At 36.7% G+C, this 15,121-nt stretch overlaps 1 protein-coding gene across 1 annotated transcript; it reads right to left on the bottom strand.

Annotated features, from left to right (window-relative positions):
• Positions 1-1,600: 1,600 nt before the first annotated feature.
• LOC128207223 (protein lin-52 homolog) lies at positions 1,601-15,104 on the bottom strand. Its single transcript, XM_052910032.1, has 6 exons — positions 15,067-15,104; positions 9,553-9,645; positions 8,629-8,663; positions 8,313-8,382; positions 4,935-5,018; positions 1,601-3,905 (listed from the first exon to the last, which is right to left on the bottom strand). Exons 1-6 carry the CDS (start codon positions 15,101-15,103, stop codon positions 3,850-3,852), a joined length of 375 nt encoding a protein of 124 aa, XP_052765992.1. The 5' UTR covers position 15,104; the 3' UTR covers positions 1,601-3,849.
• Between the last annotated feature and the right edge of the window lie 17 nt (positions 15,105-15,121).

Genomic DNA, 15,121 nt, shown 5'->3' with positions numbered 1-15,121 from the left:
CAAAAATGGTAATCGGAAAGTCTAAAGGGAAAGTTCAAGTGGAAATTGCAATCTTAAGGTGAACACTGGAAAGTCCAACTGGTAATGGGATAATCTTAACTGGTAATGGGATAATCTTAACTGGTAATGGTAAAATCTTTGTGTAATAAGCCTAAACTGGTAATGATACATGATTTGTAGTAATGCGAGAGCCAAAATTGGTAATGGGAAAGTCTATGTGGAAAGTCTAAGTGGTAATGGGGGAATCTAAACTGGTAATGGGAACGTCTTTATGTGGTAATGGGCAAACCTAAAGTGGTTATAGGAGATTCTAAACTGTTAATGTGAACATCTTTATGTGGTAATGGGAAAACCCAAATTGGAAATGGGAGAGCCCAAAATAGTAATTAGAAAGTCCAAGTGGTAATGGAAGAGTCTTAACTGGTAATGGGAATGTCCTTATGATAGAGCCCAAAGTGGTTATGGGAAAGTCCAAGGTGGTAATGGGAAAGTCCAAGTCCTTATGTGGTATTGGAAGAGCCCTAAGTGGTAATGGGAAAGTCCAAGGTGCAAATGGGAAAGTCCTAACCTGGTAATGGAAAAGTCATAGGCGGTAATGGAGTCCCAAAATGGTTAAGGGAAAGTCAACTGGTAGTGAGTCTGAATTGTTAATGGGAGGGTCCAATGTGGTAATGGGAGAGTCTAAACTGCTAGGGGATAAATCCAAACTGGTAAAGGGAAAGCCTCAAGTAATAATGGGGAGAGTCTAAACTGCTAGGGGATAAATCCAAACTGGTAACGGGAAAGCCTCAAGTAATAATGGGGAGAGTCTAAACTGCTAGGGGATAAATCCAAACTGGTAACGGGAAAGCCTCAAGTAATAATGGGGAGAGTCTAAACTGCTAGGGGATAAATCCAAACTGGTAAAGGGAAAGCCTCAAGTAATAATGGGGAGAGTCTAAACTGCTAGGGGATAAATCCAAACTGGTAACGGGAAAGCCTCAAGTAATAATGGGGAGAGTCTAAACTGCTAGGGGATAAATCCAAACTGGTAAAGGGAAAGCCTCAAGTAATAATGGGGAGAGTCTAAACTGCTAGGGGATAAATCCAAACTGGTAAAGGGAAAGCCTCAAGTAATAATGGGGAGAGTCTAAACTGCTAGGGGATAAATCCAAACTGGTAACGGGAAAGCCTCAAGTAATAATGGGGAGAGTCTAAACTGCTAGGGGATAAATCCAAACTGGTAAAGGGAAAGCCTCAAGTAATAATGGGGAGAGTCTAAACTGCTAGGGGATAAATCCAAACTGGTAACGGGAAAGCCTCAAGTAGTAATGGGGAGAGTCTAAACTGGTAATAATGAAACATTCCTAATAGATGATTGGAGGGTCAAATCTGGTGATGGAACTTTTCTAAATGGTAATTTGAGGGTCCTAACAGGTAACAGTAAAGTTTTAACAGATAATTGGATATTCTAAACAGATAATTGAACAATCCTGTAGTGGAACATTTCCAACAGGTTATGCATGTTGAAAAAACATGCACAAGTATGACAATGCTTGTCAACCTACCCAAGGGTCATAACTTGACACATTTTATTTACTCCAGATCTACAGGCAATGCAGAACAGATCAGTATTTTATTCACATAAGCAATACAGTTTCTTGTGACATATTAATACATTTGCACAAATCAAACTAAAAGACATACATGTAAGCGCATATTTAGGATGAATCTTACATTGAATGTAGAGTTTTAAACATTTCTCAAGGTAATGGCACTTTCCATACAATATTAGTAAATATAGTGTTTAGTTCAAAACAAGGTAAATAACATAATGAAAGTGGTAAAATAAATATTTTCAACACTGCAATGGTTATACAATATCATAGCCTTTAATATAATGTTGAATTTTTTTTAATCAAAACTTAATTATTCTAATGTTTATATTTATATACAGTGGAAAACTCCTTCTATCCGAACACTTTTCCCTTTCATCTATGCTTTAGGGAATACACCACAACTTAAAACTTCTATTGAATATAGTTCCGCCACCGACCAACCCTGGTCTAGTGTGGGCGTGACATTTCCAGGCTATTGTACGCTTAAACCAGAACAAGATGTCAACTTAAGTCAAGACATTAATTTCCATGTCATACTTTAACATTCAGATAGTTGCATCATGTTGTTATACAGATAAACAAGCATACATATCGTACAGTATGAGTATCATCTCTGAGCCCCAGAATCCAGGAATAAGCCTTAAGGTAAGGGGATTTGATTTATAGTCAGGTTGGCCATTTATTGCCCAGAATAATAATAAGCTATTTCTCTGGATATTTAGTATAATATTAGTTATGGTATAGATTTCAATGTAACCGTTACCTCGCTAACTATGGGGTTCATGTCTGGATGATCCGGGGAATGAGGTTTACAAGAATTGTAAATAGAATAGGTTACAAGATTTTGGGAAGGTTGACAAACTGTCCTTGGATTTGTGGGGTTTATCTACAAAAAGTAGGGGCTCTGGTGATGTCATCGATAAGATGACATACACTGGGGAAAAGAATCGAGCACAGCCATTTCCTAATTCATGGACATTACTGATTACCATTTTGTCAATTCTTGGTTCTAGCGGAGAACCCCGAGCATAGAAAATGGCGCTTGACAGGCTAAACTCCAGGTGGGGAAGGTGTGATGATTAAGAGGTTGTTTTATCTCTTTGACCGAGAAATACGAAATATCCTGGAGTAGGAAGTACTGTACCTAGTTCTAAAGGGAATTTTAGCTAAACGGAGAATTGGATATGGGCCAAAGAAGATGGTTATTTTTAGACACAAATATGAACATAGTACATGTATAATATGATTTGATTATGACAACATGAGGAGCACTGCCTAACAATTTATCAATAATAAACCAACTTAAATATCACTACCTGACAATGGAATACTATTTGTATTTGAGATACCATTTAACTCTTAAAATCCCACCAAAAATCACGCGGTTTCTTTGATTTTAAATTTTCGAACTTTCTACAACACTTCTATTCAAATTGCATTACCTCCTTCTTTACAGTAATCTTATATATAGATTTAAGTCTACACAATTCAGTTCAACCAACATTTAAATGCGATGAAACAAAGCATTTTTATATAACATTTTTGCATTTTTACATTCTTCATCAAACCAGTGGTTTGAACTTTGACCAATATATCAAAACACAAGGAATAGTCAAATATTTCATATTCAAATCAAACAATTCATTCGAACATTAGATTAACAGTAAGGTGTGAATGTTAGTTCATTTTGCGCCCGGATAGGAAAAGAAATTGATCCTTTTAAAAAAGTTAATAATTCAGAACATGGCAAAACAAAGGCGACCCATAGCAAATGCCATTACCTGTTAGTTGATTTTCAGTAGAAAAGGGCCATTACTCATAAATTATTAAAGCCATAGTTATAACTTAACATACATGTTCATGTGTGTTTTGTCTGTGGCGACATGTGTACCAAGTTATATTTGAATGGTTTCAAGTTATGGCCAAGTTCAAGTTTTTGCATGACAACAACAACGCTAAGGCTTTCACAAAACTCTTTTCTTTGAAAAATTGAAAAGCTTATAAGAATGGTTCATTCGATAAAAAAATAGTGTTTCGTGATAACATATTACAAATACTGTCAAATTCCTTATTCAACTATTACATGGCAATGTTATCAAACATAATTATCGTCTGCAGTCACAGGTGAATAATCACACGCCATCTCAACTGTCCAGCAGTTCCAATTCAGTGAATCAAGTATCGCACTTGGGCTGAACCAAGTATGGCACTTGGGCATTTTATAATATTGTACGTCAGCGAAGACGCCTGTTCACTTGTTTTGCTTCTCTAAGACGTTCAGATACTTTCCTCGGGTCATTTCTCGGGCTGAAAAAGTCAACAACATAATAATTCGACTACAATCATTCTGGCTTTTATGGGTCTTGATAATTTTTTGCCAAATTCTTTCAGACAGAACAAAAAGTGTTGAAGATAAGTCTTATACATCTAGTGGTTTCTACCAATACTGCTATCAATGACTTAGTGTTGTTGTATCAACTTTAGTTGGTATGTACATTTGACAAGTATACATATCTTTTTCTGAGTCCAAAATTATGTTTCGCCTCAATATCTCATCTCAAAAAGGCACAATCTCAGCTCATCCTACCACATATAACCCAAGCATGATTTAAAATTTGGTATGATATAACTCTTTCAATATTCCATTTTCTCATTTTATTAGTACAAACCTTTTGTCAGTATTCCAAAAAATAATAATACAAGCACAGAAAATGCACTTGAGTAATTGCTTTTAAACAAGGAATTGTACTCAAATCCATTTTTGGCTTTATATTATTTTTTTTTCCATAGAATATACACCAATGTTTTTTATCAATATCTTTTATAAGAGCATGCGGTTTTAAAAAGATTAAAACAATAAAAGAGTTTGAATAATTTTATGCCGGGCCTAAAACAAATATTTTTTTGTTTAGGGGAACATCCCTTTAATTACAAGGTAGGGTAGGTAGGGATTTTATTTTCAAATTTACTTATGTCAAGATCGTTTTCATGCAAATAGCGCAATTTCTTGTAAATACCACTCATATATTGCTGGTGTTATGGAGCTTTATTCTGTCAAAAATTAATGACAGTTTATGTTTTAAAAAATTGTGTTGATGGTTGGAGGACATGGCGGCATTGTTTTTTATCTTACAGATATTGTAATGCTTGAAGTGTATTGCAGCTATTGCTTGTCAAAAAAACTTTGACATTCAGATATGTACCCCTGTGGTAGCATCACCTAATACAATACTTATGACAAATTGATTGCCTATTTGCCTGTATTTATGTTTTATCAGGTCTATAGTAAATACTGTTTCCATGACAAAATAAATTTTGAATGTGTGTTTGTTATACCTTCATCCAAGCCAAGCTGATAAGCCAGGTTTTGTAAGCCTTTTACTTTCTCCATAAGCTGGGACGTTGTCAAACTTCCAAACTCTGAAAATATTCACACCTCTGTAAAAAACTACCTGGTATATGAAACCATTTAATTTCACCATTCTACTATGAATTAGTAGATGCTACATGTAAAATATAAATGGTCTGGGCCTAGGAGTTTCAGACAAGCAGATTTTCAAAAATTTCCACTTTTTAGTCTTAGGAAATTGTGAACCTCAGGACGAGGCCAGTTTTGACCCCATGGGCATTTGTACAAACTTGATAGAGGACTACTTTATGCTGCTACATACAAACTATCAAGGGTCTGGGCATACATGTGATAATTTCTTGGGTCGATTCCGGGACACCCATCGTAATGTCAACGCACACTAGGGGGGTCCGGAATTTTTTTTAAATGGGGAACGTCTGTGGTGCATTCTATAGCATATCTGGGGCTATTTTAGTCGTTTTTAACGTCGGGAAAATGTACCTATTTTGACTGCCAAGACGTATTTTTTACTTCACATGGTTGTTTTTTTTCTGCATTTTCTTGAAAAAATAAAAACACCAGATATTTTCCCAGGCTTTAAATGAAGTGCTAACCAGGAGGATATGCAGTCTACTTTCGGTTTCATCAAAACAGGAAATAAACAACTATACGGGCACCTGTTTTCCCGCGCTTTTGAGAACATGCGTTACAAAATATTTATTTTTTCATCACATTTAAAACGTTTGCAATTTATGACACACAATATTTTTCAGACGATAAAGAAGATTTTCCAGTAGATGAGCTTTTTTCCGTTTGGAGATGCATATAATTTTGATAGAGACGTGTCAACAATCGGGTGTATAAAGCGATCACGTGACTTACCATGGTCACGTGATTAAAGCACTCTATATAACCACCTGTAAACCCCATATCGTCAGTTTTATTTCGGCGTAAAAATACACACGATAGTTCGGAAAAAAAGTCAAAACACTAAAATTCCTTATGGACGCATAAGTTGTTAAAAGTATAACGACGTATCGACTTTGAAATTTGAAAGGAATATGGGATGTTTTCAGTGTTTTAATTTTGTTTTTTTTACTCATTTTGTCACTTTCTTTGAACTTACCTTCATGCTCATTTGTTGGTAAAATGTGTGAAAAATATCAATTCATCAATTAAAAGCTATCATTCATAAGACCAAACAAATCCATATGAAAACAATGAATTTGTATACAAGAACCCTCCCCCACTCGTTTAGCACAACAATAGGCCGATAGATCAATTATCGGGTGATTGACGATGACCTCGACGACACACGTACCAATTAACGGATTAGTGTCAACATGTCCTGTGTTTTACGACCAGTGTCCCGGACAGGCAAAATAGCTGACTTACATTGGTAAAATTAAGATAATCGACGGGACGTTATCACATGTATGGGTCTGGGCCTAACTATTTCAGACAAGATGTGTTTCAATGTTTATCTTATTTAAGTCGATAGGAATTTTGTGAACCCAGGGCATGACCAATTTTGTTCCTAGGGACATGATTTGAACAAACTTGGTGGAGGAGCAACGTATGATGCTACATACAAAATATCAAGCATCTGGGCCCAGCAGTTTCAGACAAGAAGTCTTTCAAAGTTGTTCTTATATAAATCTATATAAAACTTGTGACCCTCCTCGGGCATGGCTAGTTTTTACCCCAGGGGTACAATTTGAACAAACTTCATATAGAACTACTGTATGACGCTACAGTCAAACCTGGTTGAACGGTCACCTCCTTTAAATGGCCACCTGCCTTAACGGGCCACTCCAAATTCCCCCCGTACGTTTTTACTATATAATGTAAGTGCATTAAGCGGCCAACTGTCTAACGCGGCCACGGCCACTAATTTTTGTCCCCGTGAAGCCATATAAACACTAATTAGCGGCCACTAATCCCTTGTCACTAACACTTCCGCTTATAAATTTTTCCAATACACAGCTTTAATTGCGTATAAAAGTTTACGGAAAAGAACGACGGCCTCGGGAATCTCCGTCATCCAATGAAAATGAATATTGCATCACACGATTGCCATGCGTGTTTACTCATCGAGAAATCATGTTTATTACACGTCGGCGAATGTTTTGATCAGAATTGACACAATTAATGACACAATTAATAAGATAATTAAATAATTACGAAGACAATTATTAAATACCGACAAAAACACCGGTTTTTATGAGTTCACAGTTTGCATTGTCATTCGAAGGCGTTAAACGAGGTACAATTTTTATGCACTTTAATATTATTTTTCAAAGTGCACGGATTTATATTTCTACGAACGGATATTTACAATGCATTGTTCTTGATATGTTTTTACCTTTGATTATGGCTGAAACTAAGACTAATCGAAAGTGTTTGACTCTGAAAGAACGTGTCGAGTTTATAAAGTTATTAGAAAACGGCCGTAGTGCAAGAAGTGTTGCCAAGGAATTTAACTGTGGAAGGACTCGAATCAATTTCTTACTTAAGCGTAAGCGTGAAATGTGTAGACTGATATGTGGTGTGTTTTGTTTATGCCTTGTATCAACATTTATCTATTGTATTTTATTTATAAATTTGAAATAAATTTATTTTATCTATACAAATGTATTTGTATTCAGCCTTCTTCAATAATATTGATACAGATGTTACTGATTGTGGTGTGAGGTGGTGGTTAAGATACATACTCCATCTCTGAATAAAGCTAAAGGCCGAAATGTCAAACCTGGATTAAGTGGCCACCTGTCTTAAGCAGCCACTTTGATCATTTCCCAAGGGTGGCCACTTAATACAGGTTTGACTGTACATAAAAATTTAAAAGATCTTGGCCTAGTGGGATCAGACAAGAAGATTTTTTCAAAGATTTCCCTTTCTAAAAAGCTTGTGAACCCCAGGATGGGGCCAGTTTTGACCCACGGAGCATGATTTGAACACACTTGGTGGAGGACCACTAGACAATGTAACACACCAACTATCAAAGCTCTAGGCTTTATTATCAAGATTGTTTCCTTTCGGTTACCATAGTTCTGCATGGAATTCATTTCTTTGAACAACTTTGAAAGGGCACCATCCAAGGAACATAACAGTTAAGTTTCTTCTAAATTGGCCATGAGGTTAAGGAGGATATGCTGTTTGAAGAAACTGTTGACAGAAGGAGGGCAGACAGATGATGGACCAAAAACTGATGTTGGACTACGGGAAAAGCTTACCCTGAGCATTTAGTGGTCAGGTGAGCTGAAATCAAATATCATAAAAATCAGAACCTCAATTCTTGCTTCACAATGTTAGATTGCATACACACATACACTAATGACAGAAATGAAAACTTGGATTGATACCTTGAAGAAGATTGATGTCCTCGTTTTCCAAGTCGGCCATCCATTTGGGCGGGTTTCCGTCATGCTCCAACTGACGATCCCATTGTTAACAAGATACACACATTAATACTTTGAATAGTCACAAAAACATACAATTATAGCTAAAAATATTGAAAATTTTCTTTTTGAAGACTAGTGTCATTCTGGTTATAACAAAATCATATTCAGATTTATAAGTTAATTTCAATCAGTGATCGAGAGAAATCCATATAATGAACAGGTGGATTGTGAGTTTAAACAGCCCAAAAACATCTAATGAGAACAAAATTATAATCACCATTCTTTCAGCAGCAAACTCTGACACACCAGGAACTGTAATGAAGTATTAAAAACATAACATTGTACAATGTATATACATATAACACTAAATTAGAACATAAAGGGTTTTCCCAAGGATTTTTCAGCTAAGGTTCCTGTGACCCTCCTTGATAAGTTTGGGCTCTCTCATTATAAATATGGAGTCCTAATTGCTCTACATTAATGTTAACTTGGGGGACCCACGGATGCACATTAAGTTCATAATGTGGGGTACCTAGCATGGAAATAAGGGAAATTTCTGGACCCAATGTTTTTAACTTAAAACAGATAAGTTGCATGCTTTAATACAGTGAAAGCATTATTTTATATGTGAATGTCCGTTCCTTAGGAACATTTCTGTAGATTATTTTAAAATTAGGCCAGAAGATTTTCAAAGTTTTCCATACAGATATACAGTAAAAAGTAGCCCCACCCACTGGTGTCTAAGCCTTTAGACGAATCAACACAAGGTGAAGAACTTTATTTAATAGAGGGTCCCCTAAGGATCATTTCTGTGAACTTGTTTCAAAATCAGGCCAGCAGTTTCTGAGAAGAAGTTTTTCAAATTTTGTCCTTTTCAGGTGCCATGGCAATCAGAGTTCTGCATGGAACCAATTTTATTGAAGGAATTTGAAAGAGTACCACCAAATGAACATTCCTGTGAAGTTTGGTTGAAATTACCCCCAGTGTTTTAGGAGAAGTTATTTAAAGGAAAATGTTGACCACAGACAATGGACAATCATCATTACTCACTTTGTGCTCAGATGAGCTTAAAATTAAAATATGTTATTGACAGACACAGATGGAATTAGAAGAGCCAATGTCTTAGCTACAACAATAGACTATAGAAAGTCAGACACATACATTTACCTACATTTTAATTTTATATTTATTTCAGACTTACTTTTTTCTGGCCAAAGATCAGGTGAGGCTCGGTCTAACTTCTCAAAACTTAACAGCTGATCGCCATCTGGATACTGCATCCAATTGGAGTCACCTGAAAATAATAATTCACAAAAAACTCTTTTTTAATAATTATTCAATTTTAGTATGTCTCAGTCTTCTATAAATAAAATGAACTTTGGTTGTCAGGGGGGTACACGTATTCCGAATCTGCAAGGGTTTAAGTGAGGTTTTGGAGCTTGATATGCAAGATGGCGGCGAAACCATGACGAAATAGGATTTTTGGAACCTGTTTTCGCCTGGTAAGTGGTATAAAGTATATATTTCAAAAATATCATGACGCGCATTTGGCTGTACAATTACTTTGCCTCACTTACCATGAAGGCTCTTGTACAGCAAAGGAATTGTCAGGAAATTAAAATACCACATTTAAATAATGTTAAAGCAGAAACCAAATTGCAAAAATATGTGTTTTTGGAACTTAAACGTCATAAAAAGTATCAAATTCTCGCCTCCCACATTTGTAAACAAAAGACTGGCCGAAGGTTTTCCTTCAATAACTTTTTTATTGCGTAACCTAAACGCATGAAATAACAAGAGCTGTCACAGTATGTGACGAATGCCCCCGATTGTGATATTGACCTATGAACAAGGTCAGTACATGAAAAGTCGATCTTGCCTTTACATGTCAAATACATATGGCAAGTTATTTTAAATTGCCTCTAAACATAAAAAATACCACCCATAGTTGACAACCGACACTGCTATGTCCTTATATATGCAGCATTCCATTGTGAATAAACACCAAAGTGTGACCTTGACCTTTGAGATAGGGACACGGGTCTGTCATGCGACACGTTGTCTTGGTATGTGGAACACATGTGGCAAGTTATTTTAAAATCTGTCCATACAAGGGAAAGTTACAGCCCGGACACGACAACCTATACTCTATGTCCTATATGCAGCACTCCATTGTGAATAAACACAAAGTGTGACCTTGACCTTTGAGGTAGGGGCACGGGTCTTGCACACGACACGTCGTCTTGGTATGTGGAACACATGTGGCAAGTTATTTTAAAATCTGTCCATACAAGGGAAAGTTACAGCCCGGACACGACAACCTATACTCTATGTCCTATATGCAGCACTCCATTGTGAATAAAGACTAAGTGTGACCTTGACCTTTGAGGTAGGGACATGGGTCTTGCACGCGACACGTTATCTTGGTATGTGGAACACATGTGGCAAGTTATTTTAAAATCTGTCTATACATGGGAAAGTAACAGCCCGGACACGACAACCTATACTCTATGTCCTATATGCAGCACTCCATTGTGAATAAACACTAAGTGTGACCTTGACCTTAGAGGTAGGGGCACGGGTCTTGCACGCGACACGTCGTCTTGGTATGTGGAACACATGTGGCAAGTTATTTTAAAATCTGTCCATACAAGGGAAAGTTACAGCCCGGACACGACAACCTATACTCTGTGTCCTATATGCAGCACTCCATTGTGAATAAACACAAAGTGTGACCTTGACCTTTGAGGTAGGGGCACGGGTCTTGCACGCGACACGTCGTCTTGGTATGTGGAACACATGTGGCAAGTTATTTTAAAATCTGTCCATACAAGGGAAAGTTACAGCCCGGACACGACAACCTATACTCTATGTCCTATATGCAGCACTCCATTGTGAATAAAGACTAAGTGTGACCTTGACCTTTGAGGTAGGGACATGGGTCTTGCACGCGACACGTTATCTTGGTATGTGGAACACATGTGGCAAGTTATTTTAAAATCTGTCTATACATGGGAAAGTAACAGCCCGGACACGACAACCTATACTCTATGTCCTATATGCAGCACTCCATTGTGAATAAACACTAAGTGTGACCTTGACCTTAGAGGTAGGGGCACGGGTCTTGCACGCGACACGTCGTCTTGGTATGTGGAACACATGTGGCAAGTTATTTTAAAATCTGTCCATACAAGGGAAAGTTACAGCCCGGACACGACAACCTATACTCTGTGTCCTATATGCAGCACTCCATTGTGAATAAACACTAAGTGTGACCTTGACCTTTGAGGTAGGGACATGGGTCTTGCACGCGACACGTTATCTTGGTATGTGGAACACATGTGGCAAGTTATTTTAAAATCTGTCCATACAAGGGAAAGTTACAGCCCGGACACGACAACCTATACTCTATGTCCTATATGCAGCACTCCATTGTGAATAAACACTAAGTGTGACCTTGACCTTTGAGGTAGGGGCACGGGTCTTGCACGCGACACGTCTTCTTGGTATGTGGAACACATGTGGCAAGTTATTGAGCCGGACACACGGACGGACGGAAGGACGGTGTGATTTTAATATGCCAACCTTCTGGGGCATAGAAAGCCGAGTGAGGCATAGTAATTGTAGAGCCGAATGCGTGTCATGATATTTTTGAAATATATACTTTGTACCACTTACTAGGCGAAAACAGGTTACAAAAATCCTATTTCGTCATGGTTTCACCGCCATCTTGCATATCAAGCTCCAAAACCTCATCTAAACCCTTGCAGATTCAGAATACGTGTACCCTTCTGGTTGTGGGATCCTTGAATATCGCTTGTTTGTCGTAAAAATTTATATGATTTAAAAAAATCATCAATGGTTTGCTGAGGCGGACAGAGTGGCTGGCATTTATGGAATATAAGACCATGGCTTATACACATGACTGCCCCAATGAGTGGTAGAATGTTTGCTTTCGGTGCAGAAGGTCACAGGTTCAAATCCTGGTCGGGTCAAACCGAAAGACGTTAAAATATGATATCAGCTCTTTTGACTTGCGTTCGGTATCAAAAGAATAATACTGGTTAGATGGTTCATTCAGCACTGGTTAAACTCAGGAAAGTTGTATCACATATATCGGTGCTTTACACAGAGCATGTTAAACAAGAGCTGTCACAGAGACAGCGCTTGACTTTTCCGCCGCTCTTCAGTGTAAGGATTGAAAAGTTTTGGCGAAACATGCATGGATCACTGTTAGATTAGATTTCAATGCAATACATGATGTGCTGAGATATTAAGATAAATGTATTTACATGGAACATTTTAACCAGAATTTTTTAGTCTAATAATAAAGGGCCATTATTTGAAAAATACAGTTATCTAACTTGGTTATTCAATTACTTTGGGTGGTTGAATACCATTGTATAAAGTCTCAATGCAATACATCAAGTAATTGCTGAGATATTATCCTATGTGTGCTAACATGCAAGACCTTAACCAGAATTTCTAAGTTGCAAAATAAAGGGGCAAAAAATTTATAATATGAAAGATAGAGTTATCTTACTTGATTAAAAAAGAAGGTTAAATGGTTGTGAGCATGTGTTTAAAGTTTCAATGCAATACATGATGTATTCGCTGAGGTATTGACTTAAAAGTGGTAACAAGCAAAACCTTAACCAGAATTTCTATGACTAAAGAAGGGGCCATTATTTGAATATAATGCAAACTAGAGTTATCTTACTTGGTTAATTAAGTAGGTTGGATGGTTGAGTACCATTGTATTAAGTCTTAATGCAATACCTCAAGTAGTTGTTGAGATATTAACCTATGTGTGCTACATGCAAAACCTTAACCAGAATATTATAGTTGAATAATAAAGGGCAATTATTTACATTAAATGCAAACTAGAGTTATCTTACTTGGTTAATTAAGTAGGTTGGATTGTTGAGTACCATTGTATCAAGTCTCAATGCAATACCTCAAGTTGTTGCTGAGATATTTACCTATGTGTGCTTGCACGCAAAACCTTAACCAGAATTTTTAAGTCGAATAATAAAGAGCAATTACTTGCATTAAATGCAAACAGGAGCTATCTAACTTGGTTAATTAAGTAGGTTGGATGGTTGAGTATCATTGTATCATGTCTCAATGCAAAACCTCAAGAAGTTGCTGAGTTATTAACCTATGTGTGTTTGCACGCAAAACCTTAACCAGAATTTCTAATCGGATAATGAAGGCCTATTATTTTCATAAATGCAAACTAGAGTTATCTTACTTGGTTAATTAAGTAGGTTGGATGGTTTAGTGCCACTGTATCAAGTCTCAATGCAATACCTCAAGTAGTTGCTGAGATATTAACCTATGTGTGTTTGCACGCAAAACCTTAACCAGAATTTCTAAGTTGAATAATAAAGGCCTATTTTTTGCATTTAATGCAAACTAGAGTTATCTTACTTGGTTAATTAAGTAGGTTGGATGGTTGAGTACCATTGGATCAAGTATCAATGCAATACCTCAAGTAGTTGCTGAGATATTAACCTATGTGTGCTTGCACGCAAAACCTTAACCAGAATTTCTGAGTTGAATAATAAAGGCCTATTTTTTGCATTAAATGCAAATTAGAGTTTTCTAACTTGGTTAATTAAGTAGGTTGGATGGTTGAGTACCACTGTATAAAGTCTCAATGCAATACCTCAAGTAGTTGCTGAGATATTAACCTATGTGTGCTTGCATGCAAAATCTTAACCAAGGTGTGACGCCGACGCATGGGTGAGTAGTATAGCTCTCCATACTCTTCGAATAGTCCAGCTAAAAACCAAGAGGTCTCTTGGCAAACAGCTACTACGGTATTGCACCCGGATATCTTGCATCTCACTCAGTTTCTTCAAGTCTTAACAATCATTTCTATTTCATGTCACTTATGGCATTTAAACACAATTACCGGTAAAAGGGTGATGGTGTCGCGGGACTGTCAAGCCATAGTACTGCCCACATGCGCAGGCAGACCTTGATAAACTCAATTAAAAAAACAGACACTAACATAGAGAATCTAAGGTATTTCACTGATTTAATGAAAACAAACATTACCCACAATAATGAGCGTTAATCATTTTGAAATTTGTTATGAATCCCTGTAACTAGTCTGCCATGTACAAAAATAGTCAAAGACTCTATGAGATAATGACGTCCATTTAGGTGAACTAAGACATACATTAGCCACATTAATCTATATTCAGAGACTCTTTCACTTTAAGTCATTCTTTGTGTATTTCTAGAGTGTTTTTGCAGTCCCGTGAAATAGATACTGGTGACAGTGGTCAATTATATTTTACCAAATTTTCTAATAAATCAATATATATATTATATATTTCATCTAATATTCTACTCTCTAGTCAACTTTTGTCTGTTGACTATCTGTTATGTTTCTTGCCTCTTTCCTCTTAAATAAATGGACAAAGAATGTAGATTAATTTAGTCTGAAAGCCAAACAACCTTGCCAAGTGAGTTTGACCAAATTCCTGTAATATTATACCTAATATTGTCCACTAGTGAGTGGAGGCCTCACAACTTTTAAATAGTGTTGTGTAACCTATTGATTCCTATAAAAACACGTATAGTACACAAATCCATGGGTCGTTAAAACTTCCTTTAAATGTTTAAATTACAAACATATTCAATCACTTCATTTTTACTGATGTTTTATAAGCGTAATATATATTTAAGGTTATAATTTCACCTGTGTTTGCCTTTTTTCGCTTTGAACTTTCCGCCATCTTTTTTACCAATAGGGC

This window comes from Mya arenaria, chromosome 11, assembly GCF_026914265.1.
Source record: "Mya arenaria isolate MELC-2E11 chromosome 11, ASM2691426v1".
NCBI classification, from domain to species: Eukaryota; Metazoa; Mollusca; class Bivalvia; order Myida; family Myidae; genus Mya; species Mya arenaria.
The sequence above is the reverse complement of the archived record's forward strand: the minus strand, read 5'-3'. Positions and strand labels throughout refer to the sequence as shown.